At 44.7% G+C, this 21,694-nt stretch overlaps 1 protein-coding gene across 3 annotated transcripts in view; it reads right to left on the bottom strand.

Moving 5' to 3' along the window:
- Window positions 1–6,388: 6,388 nt before the first annotated feature.
- The window catches only part of LOC144036873 (teashirt homolog 1-like), a 128,957-nt gene continuing 113,651 nt past the window's right edge, over window positions 6,389–21,694 (bottom strand). For all 3 annotated transcript variants that reach the window (XM_077547794.1, XM_077547795.1, XM_077547797.1), the window contains one exon: window positions 6,389–11,018. In XM_077547794.1, the coding sequence (XP_077403920.1) occupies window positions 7,792–11,018 (3,227 nt within the window). In that variant the 3' untranslated portion in view covers window positions 6,389–7,791. The remainder of the gene's footprint in view (window positions 11,019–21,694) is intronic.

The raw sequence follows: 21,694 nt of genomic DNA, 5'->3' as shown, positions 1-21,694 counted from the left end.
CGTCGTCATGCCAAAGTTCCTCTGACACTCACTTTTTTGGGGGGGGGGGGTGAGCACTTTAGGGCTTAACGTTTCCAGAAGCTTCCTTTAAAAGTGCCCGTCTCCACTTCACGAGTTGGCTTTAGAGCAAAAGCGCTCAACTGACCAGACTACACGAAACACTTCAGTGGGATTACGACGACAAAGGGACGGAACGCTTCCAAAAGTTTGGCGGGAGACATTTATCAGGAATCCGTTATTTTTATTGCATTCACATTTTTACCTCCCTAGATGATTTCTTTTGTAGGCTTACGACTTCTCTTAAAATGACGACTTCATTGTCATAACATTGTTTTCCTTCACAATTTAGAATAAATGTAGATTATGATTTCTTTTCTAGGACTACCATTTTTTTCGCTTGCAATTATGACTTGAATTTTTTATCTGTTATTCTCATAAAGTTGACTTCTTTAAAAAAATATAGGCAACTTCAGTCTTGCTATTTAATCTCATGAGATTTGAAATTTGCAAATTTACTACTTTACTATTATCTTGTGACGTTGCGACATTTCTTGTTAGATTACTATCTGACTTCTTTTCATAGGATTACATGTGTTGTATAATTAATTCATTATTGTTGCTAAAATAATGAGCACTTTTACTGACAAAATACTCCTTTACTGTCATACAATCTTTAATTTATTCTCATAGGATTACAATTATGACGTATGTTTTGCAAACTTCTCCAATTTGTTATTCTCATGAAAATAATCTAATCTATAATTTTATTACTTTTTCCCCCCTTGTAAGACTACATTGTCAAAAAAAAGCTTCAAAACAATCGGATTTTCTTTCCCCAAAATAAAGAAAAAGTGACTCCGGATAAGATTATTCCCATAAAATATATTTATGTTGAAATAATATATCCCTTTTTTCTCAGATCCTGATATTTTAACATCAATCATGTCAGCTCTCATCATAAAGCCAATCGACTCCGCCCAGCGACTACTATGCTAAGCAACCGAGCTAAATGCTACAAGGAATCGCTACTTTGTTGAAATAAGCATTGAAACTGAAATATGTGAAAATTGATTTTGAAAATCACACACAAAAAATTAACACCTTTGAACAAGCGGAAAGGGAAAACAAAAAGCATAGCATTGAAAACAAACGCAAATAAAAATACATATAATAGGATTATCGCTTGTGTTTGTTTGTCACGGCGGATCAGGGGAAATTGCAGTTAAGACTAAGAGAGCTTAGAGGCGCGCCGTTATCGGCCAAACGACGGAACATTTGCATATTCGTTTCAAGCCTTTCAGTTCGTCATTTTTTATTGGTCGCTTAATAGTTTTACGGGAAAACAAATGGTGACGTCTGAGTGGGAGGGAATTGGGGGGCAAAACGGCTGCCAGTCGGGTGGAAGGTTGTGGGTTGAGACCTTAACTGGATGTGTCAACAATGAAACGTAAAATTAGGTTTTGGTACCTTCTGGAACATCTTGTGGACTTCTCAGGTCACAACAATGGCGTGGGTTTCTGACAAAGTGGGAGGTCATTTTCTATCTTTAGAGAAAAAATAGATGTTTAATGACCTCCAGGTGGCAGGGAGGATCTTTTCCTTTTTGATTCCACATTTTCAGAATATTTAGCTCACAATCGAATGCGAGGTGAAAATAAAAAGGAGTGTGCGCTCCAATTTTCTAATAATGTCCTAAATTAGCATTGATGCTAACTTCGTTTTTTATGTCCTTGCTAGTCCACAAACTGTGAAATGTTTTTTTTCTTTTTTCTTTAACGTGCTAGTTTTCTAACCGTGTAAATAAATAATAATAATAATAATTAATATAATATAATAATAATTAAGAATAAATCTTTGTTCTTTTTCACTCAAGCTGCTGCGCCTCCCAAGAGTTAGCTAGCAAAGCATTCTGTGGAATGAATGATCATCAAAAAAACAATAACAGCTTCCTGATTTTACACCTGCGCTAACTTGGTGTTCTAGCTCGGTTCTCATTTCCTCATTTTGTGCCTTCAATATGTTGTTTTTTGTTAAACCTTTATCAATTCTACCGAACAGATGCTAAGCTAAATGTAGCCAATAAACATGATGATGACGTGTCTGTCTGTGTTCTTTTGTTATGTGAAAAAAAATCTCCACATTATTTGCTGAAAAACTCACCTGTTTGTATATTGTAGTGCCACAAGATGGCGCCAAAACCCTGGCTAACAGTAAAGTAGTAATTGCGGTCGCGGAAGTACAGCTGCATAATCGTTTTCGCACATGTGCAGCTTTGTTTTATTTTTGTTACCTATTCTTCTTTCTTGGCTGGCAAACGGAGTTTCGCTGGTTTTATTCTCTGGCCAAAGCCATGTCTAATCTAAAAGTATTGCTTTTGGCGTCATCTGGTTAGTGCCGAGGAGTTACGTTGAAATAAAGGAAACTGTTTCATTTGGAAAGCCAATAAAAAGGTAGTGCTTTGCTGCCATTTTGTGGCATTTACGAGTTGATGATGATAAAGCATTTTGTGGTCTTAGCTTTTAGCTAGCTTAGCTATGTTTGCGGTTTAGCTACATTTTGTGGCAGTAAGTTTACTATCGTATTTTACTTTGACAGTATTTCAACTTCTGACACTTCTTCAAAAAAGAGGTGGATCTCTGTAGAGTTTGACTTTTGACAACCGGAGGGTTTGAAAGCACAATTTTCCCTCCTTGGTGGAGGTTTCCGTGGAGACTGTACACTGTTAGGGTTCCCGGAACGTCTGACGCGTTAGTATGTGCGGCTGTTACGCGTGCGTAAATAACACAACTGGGAATATGACAGTCGGCTGGCGGTGCGAGCGTGTTGACAGGCCTGATGGGGACGTGATGACAGCCTACGATTGTCGAAAGGATCCTCCATTTCCCGTTTTTCCCTGTTCCTGTCATGTCTTTCTCTCGAGGTCTGCTTAAGGTGTAAAGACGAGGAAACGGGCTCAATCGCGGTGGACAACTTTGGATGGGAACGATACAAGGATGGGGGACGCTGAAGCTGTAGCTCACCATCAGCGATGATGAGAAAGGATCCGTCCGCGTGTCCTTCTCGACGCCCTCTTGTCATCCTCCCGTCACATTTGCCAGCGCCGCCGTCGCTGGTGGAGAGCCGCAAATTAAAAGATGTCAAACGCCAGATAATGATAGGGACTTAATTTAGGGTTTATGAAAACAAACCAAAGACATGAGCGATGGAAACAGTTTTTTAAACAAAAGGAGCGTTGGCGGGATGGTGAGGGATAAACAAACATACTTCCGGACTTTTGCTGTACTATGTAGTTATTCGCATAACTTCAAAGTCTATGTCTGTAATTACTATGTAATTACACAGGCGCAAACAATGCTATGGTGCATTCCGATTTAAATACAAATTCAGTTTAAGTCACTGACAACGTTGCTCAAAACAGTAATATGCGGACTTTTACATGTCAACAAAATCCACATTTCTATAACGTCTATAACTATAAGAGTCTCTGTAGACCTGGGAAGAGTTCTGGGGCCTGTAAACCTTCCACTAATGGCACATCATGAAAGCAGCCGCGGGGACAGGCAAACAGAAAGGGCCAAACTTTGGGTGGCGTTTGCAACATCGCAACCTCGTAGGCCGGGACCGTCCCAAACCGAGGACCTCCGGTCCCGTTCCGCCTCCAATAAATCCCCCCCCCCCCCACCCCCCCCGTCTCTCTTTTCTTCAGCGTGTCGTCTTCCCGCCTGGTGACAGTCGCGCTGCGCCGTCGCCGTTATGCATAATGCGGATGCTCCTTGTGGAGGTCGAATGAAAACTCCCGTCGACATGTGTCAGGAGCTCGCCGCGTCGCCTTGGACTAATGATGGCACGCCGGCCGGCCCGCTGCCCTCAGCATATGCCCACTCCCACGTAAAGTGTGTGTGTGTGTGCGCGCGCAGGGAAGGGTTCGTCATGCTGATTAAAAGAAAGCCCCCCACCCCCCGCCCCGGGTCCCCTCTTCACTCCCACCCTGGCTAACAAAGCCCCTCAGAAAAAGACAGCGGGGAACATGAAGCGGTGTCAGGTCGGCCCGGGTGAGGCCGGCGGATGGGTGTCACCTGAATTTAGCCGCCTAATATGACAGCCGCCTGCTGACGGCTTGTCGGCCGAGTGTCACTTTGCCAGAGTTTGGGGGCCCCTTTCTCATGCAAAGCATTTGGACCACACGTGAATGAGGCTCGTCACACTGTCCGCCGAGGCTGCCGGATGAAACGCGCCCGACGTCCCCCACCCCCCCCCGCCCCCACCCCTCCCTCCCCGGAACCAGGAATAGTCGGGAATAATGAGCAAATGGCAGCAGCGACAGTTGTAACCTATTTATTTGGTATCGCGCGCAGCGAGTGTCTCCGGGAGGGTGATGTCACCGTCTGCGTTGTGGTCAACCGGAGACGTCCGCAACCTACTTTTCATGCGACGCGTCACGACAATTCACATTTTTCCAACGTTGCGGCCAGCAATAACACACACAATTGACACCCGCGAAAAAAAAAAAGTTGAACCTTCAGAAGTCAACACGTTCCAGGTGGATGTTGCCCTTTTGGATTTGTTTTGAGACCCGTCTCCTTTAGTTACTGTTGCTAGTCTGTCATGCATTCCCATTTTTTTTTAGGGACCAGAACATTAAGACGTTTCCTTCGGGGACATACTGTATTCGGTACACGGCTCATTCGTAAACAACAACAATGCAGCTAAGCCTCTGGTGTTTCAGGCGATCCGATTGAACACAAATAGGCCTACAGAGAATTCCCGTTAATCGCAAAGGACGTAGACACGAATAGTGAAAATGTGCAAGTAATCAATGGCACCCCCAAAAGGGCTTGTAACACCCTACAGATGCCACAAGATGGCAGCATATGGCTTGTTTTTCTAAAAGAAGCTCTTCAACTCACTTCGAAATGTTCCCTTGACACCAGGATGCCACCAGATGGCGCCAAAGCAATATTCCATGCTTGAAACCTGTAAATAGAACAGAACAACAGGGTGGAAAAAATACATTAAAACACCCATTTTGTGTGCAACTTAGTGAGTGAAATGGATCTAAATAAGAAATGGATGTTGATAATTGTGTCCACTAGAGTGGACAGTACTGTCAATAGGGCATTTCCTCCAAAGTTATATCTCGCCAATAAATGACAATTTGATACCCATCGTGATTATATCGATAAGTGGAAGGAATGGATTTGCTTCGATTCAAGGCATCGTTTTTTTCTCACACCGCTAATATAAACAAATATCTACTGTAAATGAGAACCTGTTTGATATCACTGTCGATATGTCACTCATTTTTGTCCCCAACTCTTTTTGTCTCCAGACTGTGATGCATAGGAAAAGACGGCCCATCCATCGTGCGCTTAGGAAGGTGTCATTACTCTGGAACGGATCCACGTTGTCGCTTGTCGAAGGGCCGCCTCCTCCTCCTCCTCCCTCGCGGCCCTGACGCATGATGTCGCCTGGTATCTGAACAAAAACAAGTTGCAGCTGACAGTTAGCAGACGGCAAACTGTCCTGGGTGATTTGGAAACCTTTAACTTCACACTCTGCGTGAAAAGGTGCTTCATTGTTCTGTTGCCAAACGAGAAATGAGTCTGACACTTCTTCAGACGACTTGAGACTAGTAGGGAATCACACAGAAAAAGTTGTTACGTCATTCTTGCTGTGGTCTGATTGAAAAATCGGAGAAAAAGATGACATTTTAAGAACAAGGTTCTAACTTTTTTCCCCCCAGTAAGATTGACTTACTCCTTTGACTATGCTTTTAGGTTCGCATGTGCCCGAAAGGCCCTCAAACCTTCCAAAGAGGGACTCAGTTTCCCAACCAGGGTGGCGTTCGGGGTCTATTTACCAGAGAGACACGGCAAGCTTCATTGTTCCCGGGGAGTGAAGACGCCCGAGGCGAGCGTTTGAGAGCAGCGCTGGGGCGGGACCGTGTCGACTTAAATGCCCTGGGTGGAAATATGTCGCGGCTTCGGGGTTTTTATCATCAGGTGCCTGACTCGGCTGCGGAACGGCAAAGCCAAGCTCCACGTCAAACACGCGCGTCACAAGCTCATTCTGTCCTCTCTCCATTTTATCTACAACAGCCCACTATAAAGGGATTATTTTTGCTATATAAACACACACATGAACAGATTTCCGAGCTCTGAAATGCAAAACAAAAGTCAATCAGGTTGCGTTAATAACATGCAAAATTAAAAACATGATGGTTAAGCAGCAGACAAAAAAAAAAGAAAAGAAAAAAAGAGTAGGTTAGTTTTTTTGAATTTCATCATCACATTATTTTTCTCTCCCTCCCTTCTCATCATACGCCATTTTTTTTCCCCCAAGTGACATATTGAACCTTCCAAATGTAAAAGTACACAGTGACAACATAGAAGTTGAAACCATGGCATTTATTTTACAACCAAAGACAAAAATAGCATCGTAGCAAATCAAACTTCAGGAAAACGTTGACAATTCTCTTCTTTGATCTTTCTTATTGTTGCGAGTGCGTCCGTGTAAACCACATTTAATGGAAGAAAAAGAAACTAAACAAAACCTAACTTTATACATTTTCGGCCATCTTTGTCTAGAAAATAACATTATAAAAATTCACACAGTACAAATAATGTGGAATTGTAACAAGCCAGATACGCCGACACGCACCTGCTTGCTAATTATTCATACAGTAACTTCATTCTTTTTCTTAACTAATGCAAATACTGTACATGTTCACACAATTCATCTGATACCTTTTTTTCTTTTGCTGTTTTTAAAACAGCTGTGTTATTTCTTCATTCCTTTCCACATGTTTCAATAACCGTAATACCAATTTTAGAGCATCCTTCAACTGCTTCGCCTTCATTTAAATGGCTGTCAATTTTTTATTATATTTTTTTTAAATGGAGGTCTCCTCATTTGCCCACCACTTTACATTAAAACATGCACAAACAATCTCATAAATAATACGCGAGTTGACGGTGACAGAAACGGGAGCGCCGGTCCAGTTTTGAAACAACAGATGGACGATTCCCAAAGGCTCATCAAAGATGCAGCGCGCCAACCGCAGCGGCCATCGCTCGTTCGGACGCCGCGCGGTTGCAGGTCAACCTGCAACGTTTTAGCTTTGGAACAGTGCAAGACCCCGACCCCCCCCTTCCGTCACACTCCCTTGTATGGCCATAATGCATGGATGAGTAATTACATTATGTGGCGTAAAAAATCTGTGTATCGTTCTGGATTTCCATTATTAATTGCTAAAACACACAAATGGAGTCATTTTGCCCACATTTGAATTTTAGGCGGAGCTCAAAAATGCCAAGTTAAAAAACGGGCCACGGGACTGAACAACAATGAAGACAAATTGCAGCATAAGAGTGTTGTGTTTTTGAGCTCAACTTAACATCAAAATGAGAACAATTCTTTTTGTGTTAGGTTAAAAGTACGTTTGTGATTTCCTATTTGACTAAATCAGTAGATAAAGTTATAAGATGAAGTATTCTTTGAACAACCGCTGTGTACACTTGCTGCATAGTTGTTCATCCTCGCAAGAATTTCAAATCTCAATATTTCAAGTCATTGTCACCCTAACAACGAATAACGTCACCTTATATTATATATTTTTTAATTTTTTTTATTGCCAATTGAAAACGGAAAGAAGGAACGATACACGGATCGGTAAAGCTACCGTGTGTGCTGTGACGACGCTTTGTACAGTTGTGGCACTCTGTTTTGGACAGATTGAAGCTGGGTGGTTTTAGTGCAACGGTAGTCCCGGGATGCGCCGGCACGGCCCAGTCACTGCTTGTCAAACTCTTTGACAAAGATCAGGTGGTCCTCGGGGGACTTGCCGTGCGTCTTGCACAGGTGCAGTTTGATGGCGTGCTTGGTCACGAAGGTCCGACTGCACAGTTTGCACTGACTCGGCGAGCCGCCGCCGTCGTCGTCGTGTTCCGTGAACTCCGGCGGGCCCAGGATCTTTTCGTCCGTACTGCCGACGACCTGCTGCTCGAATAAGTCTATGGAGAGCTTGGAGAGGTCCTGCAGGGCGAAGCCCAGGTGGGACTCCAAGTGGCGAATGTAGGAGGAAGGAGTTCTGAACTGTGAGGCGCAGTCGCCGCAAAGAAAGAGCGGCTGGCCCGAGTCCATGTTCTTGAGGAACTTGGTGCTGCCTGTCCGCTTTAGCTGGTACTTCACATTGGCCAGCCAATGCGAGATGGTGGTCATGGACAGACCGGTGAATTTGCAGATGTGCACCCGCTCCTGGGGGCCCAGGTCGCTTACCACCAACTTGCCCTCGGCCGTCTCCCGCAAGCTGGAGGCGAACTGCGCCTGGAGGATCAGGAGGTGCTGCGGATTCCAGTTGGACTGCCGGCCTTTCCTTCTCTGGACGGGGGACAGCTCCTCCAGACTGTCCTCGAAGGTCCCCCCGTCGACGTCGGACTTGTCCGAGACGGAGGACGGCGTGGTGGACTTGGGCGTCAAGCGGCCCGTCAGATTCTTTACCATGTCCGATATGTCCATTAAAGCGTTCTCCCGGAGGGGCGGGGATGACGACTGAGACGCGCTTTTGGAGCCCGGCGGTCGGTTTGGTACGGTACAGTTCGCCGAGGGTCCGTTGGCGCTCCTGGATTTGGTCAAATCCATGGGCTGGTCGTCGTTTCGGTACTCGACCGCCGGCTCGGCCGGCTTCAGCGGGGCCGACTTGCCGTTGAGCTTGTAGAGCGCGGCGAAGGGGTCGTCGAAGGGCGCCGTCACCTTGGCGGCTTTGCCCAAGTGGGCGTTCATGATGGACTGCAGGGCACTGAGGGGGTTGACGAGGGGCTGCTCCGGGGAGTGGTCGGTGATGATGCTCAGGTTGTTGCGGCCGTCGTTGGCGACCTTTTTTGGCGACGCGGCCTCCTCCTTGATCTGCGTAGCCTTTCTGCTCTCTTTGCTCCGGGGCTCGGTTTTGTCGACGGCGGCCTTTTCCGGGTTGGGTGAAACCCGTTTGTCTTTACAATTTGGCGACGGTGACTTGGCAGACCTGACCTTCTCCTCTTTTTCACTCTTCACCAAGCTCCTCCCAGTCACCTTCTCCACAAGTTTCTCCATGGCCTGCACGTTGTTCTTGTGGCTCGGCGGTGACGACGGGCTGCCGGGCACCGGGTCAGAGGGCGCCGCCTTTAGACAGTTGCTGCTGAATAAAGGCTGAACCTGCGCGCAAGAAGGCAGAGTGGACTTGAGGGAGCTGTGGAGCTGGTAGGCAGCGTGGATGCTGGGGTACCCGCCCCACGTCGGGGTGCCCGTCTGGGCCTTGCTGATTGCGCTCGAAACGGTGTTTGCCAAAGATTTCAAGATGTCCAGTCCCCCTTTAGGCGCCTCCTCCAAGTCTTCCTCTCGGAGATATTGGTAGGACTTTGCCTTGTTTGGCTTATCGGACTTCTCGGACGGATCTTCTTTCTCTTCTTTAATTTTTTTGTCGAGTTCCGCCGGCGTTTCAGTCTCTTCCTCCGCCTCTTCATCCTCTCCCTCCCTAGACTCTTCCTCGGGGCTTGCCGACCGCAAAGGGGAGTCGGGCTGCGACTTCCCGTTGGGGGACGGGAGCTTGGTGGTCGTCGGGGGCAAGGGAATAGACTGGAATTTTTCCTCGCCGGCGGGATCAAAAACGAGCTGCTTCCCCTTTTTAGAGGCCGAGTTGGTGACTTTGAGAAAGTGCCCCGTGACCATCATGTGCGCCGTCAGTTGCTGCAAAGTGTCGTGGGAACTGCCGCACTCCATGCACTTGAGGATTTGCGCCTTGCGCGCCTCAAACTGCCAGGTGTAACTGGCGCCGTTCTGGTAACCGTAGCGGTTGTTGGGCGTGACGTAGGGATTGGTCAGCCTCTGGTCTTTGGGCGCCTCTCCGAGCGGGACGCCGGAGGACGCCGAGTCGGGGGAGCTCGGCGACATCAGGTCTTGGAAGGCTCTTCTTTTGGTCGGCGGGACCAGCTTGGAGGCGAGAGCCGGCATGGGTTCTTTCAGAGGCACTTTCTGATAGTGTTTGGTTTTGATCATGTGGACGCTGAGGTCCTGCAAGGACTCAAACGAGTGGCCGCAGTACATGCATTTAAGAACCTTCTGGGCGTCCTCCTTGCCCTCCATTTCCAGCAGGGAACGTTTGCGGGGCTTGGACCACTTCTTGCCCCGATCGTCCTCCGTGTCTTTGTTGTCGTCGCGGTAGTGGCCCGTCTCGTTCATGTGGATGGTCAGGCCGACCAAGGTGTCGTAGGCCGCGCTGCAGTCCTTGCACCTGAACTTGCTGGCGCCTGTGAACACGGGTCCGTACAGCTTGTTGTTTTGCCGGTACAGCTGCACGGTGCTGAAGAGGCTCGGTTCGGGGAGAAGCTGGTAGGGCGTGTGCTGAAAGGTTTTGGCCAAAGCCGCCCGGTGCCAGTCGTAGGCTAACCCCGAATTGACACCGGCGCCGTTTGAGGCGGTTCGCGACGCGGCGGTGCTGCTGGTGGTTGTGTTAGCGCTAGCGCAGGTGCTGCTCAATCTGCTCTTTGACGGGACGCTCGCTTGGCTGTGGTGGTTTTGGATCCCGTTGCTCTCGTTGTGTTCGCTTTTGTTGGACTTGCTGGACGCGCCGTCGTCTCGTTTACCTTTCAGCATGTCCAAAGCGATGCTCGACCACGAGGCGTCGGAGATCAAGTTTGCATAGACGGCTTTCATTTTGGCCAAACTGTCCTGCAGAGAGAGGCCGTTGAGTGGCTCGGCGCTCTCTTCCGGTTTCTCCTCCGGCTTTTGCCGAGCGTCGTCCACCGAGGGCGGCGTCTTCACGTCCGCCAGGTGGTCGCTGGCCGCGCTGAGCGGAGAGGCGTAGCCGGCGTCCGGGTTGGTGCCGTTGCTGAGCGGGGAGTTCTGGCAGCTGAAGCGATCCCCGGCATCCTCGTCGTCGTTGAACAAGTAGTCGGCGTCCTGGCCGTCCAAAGACAGGCCGTCGTCCTGAAGGGGTTCCTCTTCGTCGGCCTTGTCCGAGCCAAACTCATCCTCGGGACCGTAAGCTGGAAAACAGCAAACGGAGTTTTGTTAGCGCAAGATCATTTCATTAAATTATTTAACGTTTTTTAAACGTAATATATGTTAAGCGATTTGGTTAAAAATCTGGGCTCAAGTGAACATTATTTCTGCCAAAATGAAAACAACAAATCCATTCAGTAGGAAACAAAGTAGGCGTGTTCATTGACTTTAGAGGGTCGCATTATTCCGGACAGCGGCCTGAATGGCTCCCGGGCTTTGAATTTCACACATGTGACTGACAAAGAGACAAAAGTATTGGGACACATTGCAGGAAGGAACTAAGGAGTTTTTTTTACTTTCATGAGACGTTGTCAAAAACTTTTGGGAATTTATATGAGGGAATTTGGGGCCCTTTTGGAGATTGCTGATTACAGACCTGAGAGATACAATATGGACAAAAGTATTTGGACGCGAGGCCAGTCAAATTAGACAGTGAAATGGGAAGAAAATTAGAGGGTTAAAGAATTCCAGTAAATATGTGTATCAAATGCTTAAAGGTCATTATAAAATTAAATTACATGTAATATAAATACAGTATTCTTACGCCGCTTACGTTTGTAACCTTGAACCATCATTAGGCAAGAAGATTTTGACATTTTTGAAATTTATGATGTTCTTCCACAACAAACTCATCCAAGCACTGGGAACAGAAATGGGTCTTCCCTAAACTGTCCGCGAACATCAAATGGCATGCACCGTGTCATTCGTAAAAAAGACAACAAAACAAAGTTACGTTTGATTGATTAATTGATATTGCACCTCTTGATTACACTACTGATGGATTGAAAGATGGATTTACAACTAAGCACGACGGCCGCCATTTTACCACCGGATCAAAAGTACGGCCTCGCACGGGAAAACTGACACCATCCCTCAATTTGACTGGACGTGCGTACACAATTTGGCCTCCGAAGTAATGGAGATAGCGCGAGGACGGGCGAGCGTGCCAGTTCCGTGCGCCTGGCCGAGCCGTGGCTGGCAGGGAGGAGTGGACTTGGCAGCGGCGGTGGAAGTCTTCCCAGCGTGGGGCGAGGGAAAAGCGCCAGCGGACATGACAGCCCGGTCGCGCTTTGAAAGACGCCTGACTGAAAGTGAGGCCACATTGTAAAGAAACTAAATATTTCCAGGAGGAGAGGGGGGGAAAAAAAAGACGGTCGAGTATAAAAAAAAAGAAAAAAGAGGCAACCCCCTATCCCTTCGCATTCCCTCCCCCAAATCCATCTCGGGTAAGATGCTTGTCTGAGGTGCCAGAATGAGTCTCCTGCGAGGAGGCAGATGTGCTGTCAGCTTCAAACAGCGTGTTGCACTCCATCCCATAATAGGAGTGGACATAATACCTGATGTGTGTGAGGTGCCAGTCACAGCTGCCTGGGAAAAGCTGGAGGTTCAACAGTTGCAACCACCCCCGCCTCTTCGCTTTCTGCGAAACATCCGTTTTTGTCTTAAAAATAAACCATTATAATTACATTCTACTTGGGCCATTCACAAAATCGGGCCCATTGAAAATGCTCTCATCTAAAGCGTAGAAATGGAAACGCCGTGGAAGCCGTTCGCGGCCGAGGTGGCCGGTTCAAGTTTAAGACAAAGCTAAGCTGACAGCGCAACAAACAAAGTGAAAAAAAGAAAGAAAAGGCAACCACACTTAAGGAGTGTGTGTGCGTGCGTGAAAGTGGGTGGGAGGGGCACGGGACGACAAAAACCCCAAACAACCTCATCCCTACCATCTGTGTACCACCAAAAAAATAAAAATAAAGCTGCGAGTGCCACCTCCGGCTAATAAGGCAATCAGAGATGGGGAAAGATGCTGACGCGGCTGCTTTCGGCCGGAACAAAAGACGGCGAGGGAGGAGGGCCGAGGGGGGGATTAAAATGGAGGTGTCTGTTGTGGTTGTCAGTCAAAAATGTACAAAGCCCACTCAAGCAAAATGCGGGAATGAAGTTAAACAACACGCTCACAAGTACATTAGTGATTTCGGATCTGATGTTTAAGAGGAACATTGACTGTTAGCTGAAACGTGGCTTTTATTTCATTACTAAGTTAAGTTGTTGGCGGGCATGAGGGCAACGGCAGAGTTTGTGTTTAGCGAGGCATCCGTACGCCGCAAAAATAAATGCTTTCATCGTTTTGCCCGTTTTGACGGTTCTGCAGGTCGAAAGCGATCAGCCGGCCGTCGGATGATGCGGAAGAGGAGGCGGTCAAATTCAGCCCACTGATTGTCCGCCCGATTCGCCTTTGTTGCTAGGCATAAATTGTCGGGCTCCGTTGTCACTGCCCCATTGGCCAGCTAAATAAAAGCTAGCCACGCCCACTAGAGGTATAAACTATCACTGCTTTCTTAATTTTGATTCCATATCACAACACAGTATGATATTAGCGAGTGAATCTTTATACAGTGACCGCATTTTCGGCTAAAATATTAGGATTATTATTATTATAATTGTTTTCTCTATGGAGAATATCGAAAGGGATTTTTTTTATCCGGCCTCCAAAGTCGTCAACAAGTGTTGACATTTTGCCGGATACATAGCAACATAGGATAATAACTGCTGGCGTGACTCAATTTTGTATTTCATTTTTGTGCGACAATCTTTACACTCAGGGTGTGTGAAAAACAACAACAAAAAATTTAAATGGGAATACATCAGTGCAGACCTCTTTATACACAGGCATCAGAATCGAATCTCGGAAAGCCGCTCCTTACTACCGAGTGCGCGCACATTTCCACCAGCCGTGACACTGCCGGCAAAGTGAAAGCGCTGCTAACATTAGAAGAACAAAACGTTTTTGCCATCCTGCATCATAAAAATATCATTTGGGTATGCATAGGACTTTTTTCATCAAACTGTAACTTAAGAAGTGCAAAATATCGAGATACGGATCCCCTTGACGGTCATGTATTGGGATAGGCGAAAAGAAACATTGGGCTAACCACACCAAAACAATAATACGATAAAAGTATGCAAACAGAGCAGTCCGGCTATTTAATGACTGCTCTGCATTAAATGTGTGTGCGCGCGCGTGTGTGAAAAGCGATGCCATCTGTGTGTTCTGTGTGTGTTTGGAGTGCAGCCCGTCGCTATTGCTGCGTACAGTCCAGGATTTCCTGCTGCAGACAGGTGACACCGCAGTGGGACGCCACAACACCCCCTCAGCACAAAGAACAACATACCTCCCCCAAGGCAGGGAGATGTGTGAGGTCCTCCAAAATATTATGTCCTACACACATACACTGACATGCTAGATTAACAAAGAGTACACACACACACACACACATACAGGTTTTGGTCCAGAGGCATTTGGGCATTGACGGTGTTAGCGGACTCCATTTTGTCTCAAGTACTTGGCATAAAATGGACGTCATTCAATAATCATAAATGGCATGAGGGGACCATAGCAGGACAGACGATAAAAGTCTCAAAGACAAATGCAAGAAGTTGAACAGGAAGTTTTCCATTTTGGTTTGAAGCAGCCATTTTGGGCAAAGTCCTCCTAAACTCCTGCTATGAAATCGTAGGCATACTAGACAGACAGGCAAGACTTAATTACCAAGTTTTTGTTGTTGTTGCCATCTCGGTCTAATCTTGAATCTTTGCAGAGCATGGCATCGCATTTTGGTGTTGAAGCAGCCATTTTGGGAAAATTCCAGGGCTTGTACTCTGATACCCCAAACACCAGTTTCACCCATCCCTCAAATTTGGCAGGCATTTCAATCAAAACAGCAGAAATGGAAAAGTCTCAAGATCCTGCTCCAGAAATTGGACAAGTTGGACATTTTCAAGCAAATTCCAGCGCCTGTCAGAGGATTTGATGCGACATCCAGAAATATCCTTGGACACAAACGCATCTGCCCAATATTGCGAAAATTACTGAGTTACTTCTGCCCGTCCAAAGTGCTTTACTCCCCAATAAAGTAGCACTTGTCATACGTCAGACATCTCGTCGTCACGCCGACCCAAACAATCAACTTCCCTTGCGCGCACATACAAACGCACCTTCCCCTGTAACGCATCTTCATTTATTCATGTCGTCTGGACCAAGAGGGCAATCCCGCCTCTCATTTGCAGCGCTAATGTCCAATTCCGCCAGCTTTCACCCCCGCTGATTTACCCGCCGCGTTCCAGCTCAACGCCCCCACCCCTTCGCGCCGTTTAGCGAGGCCCCTCCGCAACGGGCGGCCCTTATTTCCCCCTCGATCCCGTTTCGCTTTGTCACCGGGCCCTCCATTCGCTGCCACTCACCTCTGATGGCTTTGGACAGGCCTGATCAGTGTGTGTCACTGACCTGCGGGGAGGTAGAGGCTGTAAATAAAATGACATTATTACTTCCCGCGTCCTATACGCGCAGGATAGGCAATTATGCCCACGCCGAGGATGTCACCGCGACTCGCTTCTCCGTGGGACGCTCTTTTAGGTACACCTGCAACCACAATGTCATGACATCCAAGGCAAGGGCGCAGACTTCTGCCAAGGCCTAAACTGCGCCTCTGATTAGATCGTTGAATTTGGTCATTAGGGTTGAGATTAACATCAATGATAAATACAAATGAAAACGTCGAAAAAACTAATCCCGGATTCACGACGTTTCTCTACACCGTGTTTCTTGTTGATAATATTAAAACTAGGGGTGTCAGGCGATGACAATTTTTTAATCGTAAATAATTGCATGACTTCAACTGTTAACTCATGATTAATCGCAAATTGTATATCTGTTCTGAATATACAATAAAATGTAAAAAAAAAAAAAATTCATCTAAGTTTCATGCTCGTGTTAAATTAAAAGTGGATATGCATCTTTTAGTCATTTCATAATAATTCATAAAATTGAGTTCAAATTAAAAAGACGTACTGTACTGTAAAAAAAACCCAAGTGTGATATTGATTTATGTTGGTTATTTTTCTGCCAATAGATGGCAGAATTGCATTTGTAAGACATTGATGACAACTCTGTGCTTTTTTCTTTTCATATTAAGAGTTATCTAATCTTGAAGATGCAGTAACATGTGAAATTCTGCACATTTTTAAAATTGCAAAATACAACTTGACCCACGTTTCCACAAATATATGCATTATTATTACATTTATTACTGCTAAATTTTGACGTGGACGTGTCAGCTGCGTTGCGACTGTAATTCCCCCTGTAGAGGCTTTCCAAGTAAGGGGCGGTCATTAATTGTGTATTAAGAAAATTTGTGGTGTTAAAGGAACTTAAAATTAACACACTCATTTTGACACCCCTAATTAAAACCACTACCCGCCTTGAGGAATTCATGTAACATTTTTTTTTTTACGTTGATTGATAAACTGTCACCGATACCGCTAGCACTTCTGATGCATACAATTTTAATAAATAAATAAATAAATGAGAGATACTTTAAAGAAAGGCTGATATATAATTTCCTCTAAAACTGCATGGAAATTAAGGACAATTTTCCATTCACCTAATTTCAAGATCCTGATGGTAACATTGTCTGCATTGCCAACAATACTGGTATTGGCTGCCGTCACTTTTACTCGTACCTTGAAACGAGGCCAGGTATTGCACTTGCCCATCCCTAGAGAGAATGAACAACTCTGCTTTTTATAGTCAAGTAGTGCATGTAGTGCGCCTCCTTTGTTTCAATTGCTTCAAGATGTGACTCTACAACAACTGATTCCGCGCAGAATGTTCAGTTCGAGAGTGAATCAATTAATGGATTGTTGATTGTGTGATCCAATCAAATCACATAAACAAGCATTGGCATAAAAAATACTAGTTTGACATCATTACATACTGCAGGTTTATTCATTTTATGGGCTCACAAGATTCTTTCTTACCAGAAGCCCCTTACAAAGCGGCCATTTAGGCTGGCTGTTGACTGCCGTTAAGGTCGCGGGTGCAAGACGTCGTCACCATGCTTCCAATTATCTGAATGGCATCTAGCCTCTGGTGCGCCAATTTACCAGAATTTTTTTTTTTCTTTGAAACCTGTACCAAACATTTGTGGTGTTTTGTTTTTCTTCTTCAAGGGACTGGATCAGAATAATGGCATTTCAATTCATTTACATGAGGAAATTTCATTTTGATACACAAGTTCAGATATGAGATTGATCACAAAGTCAATGAAAAACTGTAGTTTAATTTTATTCTTTTTATCGACTAATGTTTTATTAACAAAATGCTGGCTTACCTATACTGTCAAACAAGCGTTTTGTTATGAGATTAAACAACAGCCATTAGCTCGTCACATGCACAACCCCTCCACCTCCATGTGTACACACACCCACACACACACACACACACACCCACACCCACACACACACTGGAGGGTTAGAACAACAACCGCGCTCTTGTGCTGCACAGGCATGCCAAACCATCTGTTTATTTTTTTTTTGAGGCAAAGTGTACATAAAGCGTTACTAATGCTAATTAAAAACGATGCCACTGTGAGACGTTCGCTCAGCTGACTCCATGTAGGTCAGACAACACTCGTGTATTCGATGTGTTCTATACAAACGCATACAGTAAAGTAGCTCGCTCATTCGTGTTCTGAAGCAGAAAAGTAGCACTCGATTGGACAAGGGACCGCTTTAAGATGGACGCCTCACAAAGTGTAGGGCAGTAAAAGCATCTGATTGACTCCCAGCCAATCAGCAAAGAAAGATCATAATACTCATGCAGGTTAGAATTGAATGCGACAAAACTAACTAACAAAATTAACCCACGTTTCAAACTTAAAAAGTCACCTTTTAAAAACATCTACCATTAAAATGGATACATTTGAGCTGCCATTCTTAATGTAATATGCCTCCTTACTTCAGCTACACATTTCTATGTTTCACCTACTAGCCTATTAGTTTTACAATAATGCAAACTAACAGAAATTAATACATTTGTGAAGTCAATATTTGCTGCAATTCACTGGAAATGGATGCTGTTTATCACAGCTTACGATGGAGTATTCAGGTTGAAGGTTAAGAATGCGCGGCGTCTTGACGTTGACGTTTCATATCCCAAACCCCCCACCCACCCAGACACACACATACACAGTTTGAGTTCACCTGCGTTGCCCCGGACCATCTTCCCGTCTTGCCGGCGACTAAACAACATCTGCTCCCATCGCCTAGCAACAAGCCGCTTGACGGATGACCCCCAAAAGATGGATAATTACCATAAATCACCGACGCCGGCGTGGACAATAGAGAGCGGAAAAGCATTGACAGCCGAGTTTTAACTTCTTTTTTTTTTTTTTGAACCGCGGTGGGGAAAACGGCCGTGCGACTCTTGAAGACAATAGAAACTGTGAAAAAATGTGAGCGTGTCCCTGGACTAATGAATAGAGGTGTTAAAATGGAACTTTTCCACTCAAGGGACCCAAGCGGGAAACAAAGTGAAGGTCCGAGGAAGGAAGAATGAAACGGTGGTCGTACACGGAATATATAAAGACAAAAAAACAACAAGAACTAATAATAGTAATAAGTTTGAGTATTAAGACAAAGAAAGTATCGAGTGCAACGGAAATGAAGATGAGATGGCCTAGGGCCAAAAGCTAACCAGTTGTCTCGTCTGCTTCCACAATAAGCCATCAATCAGCCTTGGCCAAGGACGCTCGCTTTATACAACACTGATGAGCAAAGCAGCAACAAACATGCACATGCACACAAGCGCGTCCAAAAAATTCCTACTTAAATAAATGTCTGTGCTGAATAGACTAAGATGTGGTGGTTGAGGTTTTTGGGCAATGATACGGGATAAGAATCACCTAAATGTCAGGAAAAATTGGACTTTGTACTTAAAAATCACGTAACATTCAATTAGTGGAATTCAAAAAACTGTTTTTAGCTACAATGCTGTTTAGCTAAACAACCGTGACAAAAAAGCTGTTTGTGAGTATGCTAGCGTCATTCATTTCAAAAACTAGATCTTAAAATAAAATAAAAAAACACAAGTTAGTTTTTTCTTTCTTGGACTTTTTTTCTCTTGATAGATTCAAAGTTTTTTTTTTCCCAATAAAGTTTTTTCCCCTCAGCATTAACCTGCATCAACTTAAAAAAAACAAAAAAATAAATCTTTATAATTCCTCTCGGGAAAAACAGAAACTTTGCTTTTGAAAAAACATGGACGCCAACATTATTGTTAATAAAGCTACAATTCAAATGTTCTAAAACTTAAAGGGAAAGTCTACCCAAAATACATTTCTTGACAATAATATGTTCTATGGAGCCCCAGCAGTCTAAATATGGTATTATGGTTAATATTGTGTTAGTGGAATACAAGTTAAGCAGCAAAATCCAGCAGTTTTTCAGAAGACAGCCATTTTGCCCCTTACGTTACGTTCAGACCGAACCGAAAATATCGCGGCGCTACGCTGGTCTCGCGTGTGTTTGTTCACGGGGTTCTCAATGGAATTTGTTTCGCTCCGCACCGCAACGGAGGAAGACGAGGGATTTCCGCTTCGGTAGGTGATGCTAACTTTATTGTAGCATTGCTAGCTTGCGTCACACTTCGACAATTTAACAAACAAACTCACCAGATAAGCTGACCTCTACGCTTCTTCCTCCAAGCAATCTCCTTTTTGGCCCGGTTCCGGTACACGTACAGCAAACCGCGACGATCAAGCTATCCTCCATTGCTATGCTACAAGTTCTGCACACAACCGCTTCCTGTGTTTTGTCTGTGACGTATTTGGTGACACCGATTGGCTGTCGCTGATGCTATGGTGCCAAAAGTTCAAAAGTGCAATCGTGCTGCCGGAAAACGCCTCCCCGACTGTCGGTCTGAACGTAGCAGTTGGGTCGAGTGAAAAACACGTAACAGCTGCTCAGGTCTAAGGTAACAACCAATCACAGCTCAGCTTCAACTGTGATATCCTCAGTGGACAGCAAGTGACAAAATGGCCGCCACCCGAGATGGATAAAAACGGCTGGATTTTGCTTCATAACTCGTATTCCACAAATGTCATATTTATCAGAATGTCATGTTTAGACTAGTGAGGATACATATAACATATTTTTGTCAAGAAATGTTTAAGGTTGACTTCCCCGTTCTGAGTGGCTCAGCCGGCCCTCCTGCTCTTTCACACTCTTTTCTCATGAAAAAGTGCACAGGTGAGGCAAGGCCACCTCATCAAACGTTTCCAACATGTTGATTAATCACTGATTTTGGGGCGTCACGTCTTTGGCAATGTTCATTGTGATTCACTCTCTTCCACCGGGATCCTTTCTCCTTTCTATAGACACTAAACAAAATTGGCCATAGAGCTAGCAAGTGAGCGTCAGTTAGCGAGGTTGCTAGTTCACAGAAATGGCTCATAAACTTATATCACTCTGCCTCATGACCATGATTTTCAAACACATAAACTCAAATAAAAAAAAACTCTCAAAAGTTTGTGTTGTCGAGTTGAATTGGTGTGAATGTGACAAATTTCAAATGTCAGGAAGCTAATTTATTTCATAAACTAGGACACCCCCCTATTTATTTTTATCTACCTTGAAATAAGGACATTGAGTAACTACTAAAAATGCAAGTATGACACATGAGTTTTTCTTTTCATGGACAGTAAAAGAGAGAAAATAAAAGGAAAAGAAGGAACATGAAAAGCCATAAAAGTGACTTCAGGGAAATTAATTAGAACCACAAAAAGCCTCCGGGTGGAAGTCTGCTCGAGACGACCGAGACGTCCCCAAATATTTGAGCGCTTTCAACCGCATGTGTCACCGGGGAAATTCCGCCAATTGTGCACCGTGAAAGCCATTATCCTTTATGCTTGGCCAAGTATTCTCGTTTTTTTTTTTTTTTTTAACCCAGTGACAAAGTGCCGCTGAAGGCCGACGTTCCGTTAGAAAAAGTTTTCACTGTTGTCGTTTCAACATTAGTGTAGAAGATTAAAGTGGGAGGGATCACACACAAGTGTATAACATAAAATAAAATACAACAGCATATTTAATAGGGGAGGGAGTCGCAGTTATTCCCAATGTGATCATTCAAAATAATACTGATATCAGAAGAGCATTTGCGCAATACATTACAACTTGTCACCATACATCACAAATCTATGTACCAAATTCCAATATTTTCTCAACAAAACCAATCATAGCACGTCACAGTCAGCACAATTACTTGCCAGACCACCAATAAAATCACAATATGATTGCACGATAATTAATGAACTGGAAGCAAAAAATATACAATATGTCATGTTATTGATGTGCGTAATGGAAATGTGCATTATGTTGACTTTGCCGATGATAGCCATCATATCGCAAGTCACAACACTGATTGCGCAATAATTGAAAAACAACGGGGCCTTGACTCACTCGTTAAAATTGATTCATGACCACGTTCGTAACTTACGACACTCATATCTCAAATGACCTTTCACCACTTAAATTAATACACTCTAAAAACAATTGGGTAAAAGAATAACCCAACTATGGGTCAAAAATGGACCCATCCTCTACTTGGGTCAATTTGACCCAACTTCAATAAGTCCAGAAATTGGTCTTTTAGTGTAAAACAACTCCTAAATATTGGTCAGATACTTTACTTCGGTCAAAAAAATTGGGTCATTTTGTATATAAAACAACCCAGAAAGTGGTTCGGTCCATTTTTGATCCATAATTGGGTTACTTTTGACCCAATTTGGAGTGTAGAAGTGGCATTAATCCGTTCCAGTTGTGCTGC

The sequence above is a fragment of the Vanacampus margaritifer genome, chromosome 17 (assembly GCF_051991255.1).
Source record: "Vanacampus margaritifer isolate UIUO_Vmar chromosome 17, RoL_Vmar_1.0, whole genome shotgun sequence".
Lineage (NCBI taxonomy): Eukaryota > Metazoa > Chordata > Actinopteri > Syngnathiformes > Syngnathidae > Vanacampus > Vanacampus margaritifer.
This window is presented reverse-complemented; position numbering and strand designations above follow the sequence as displayed.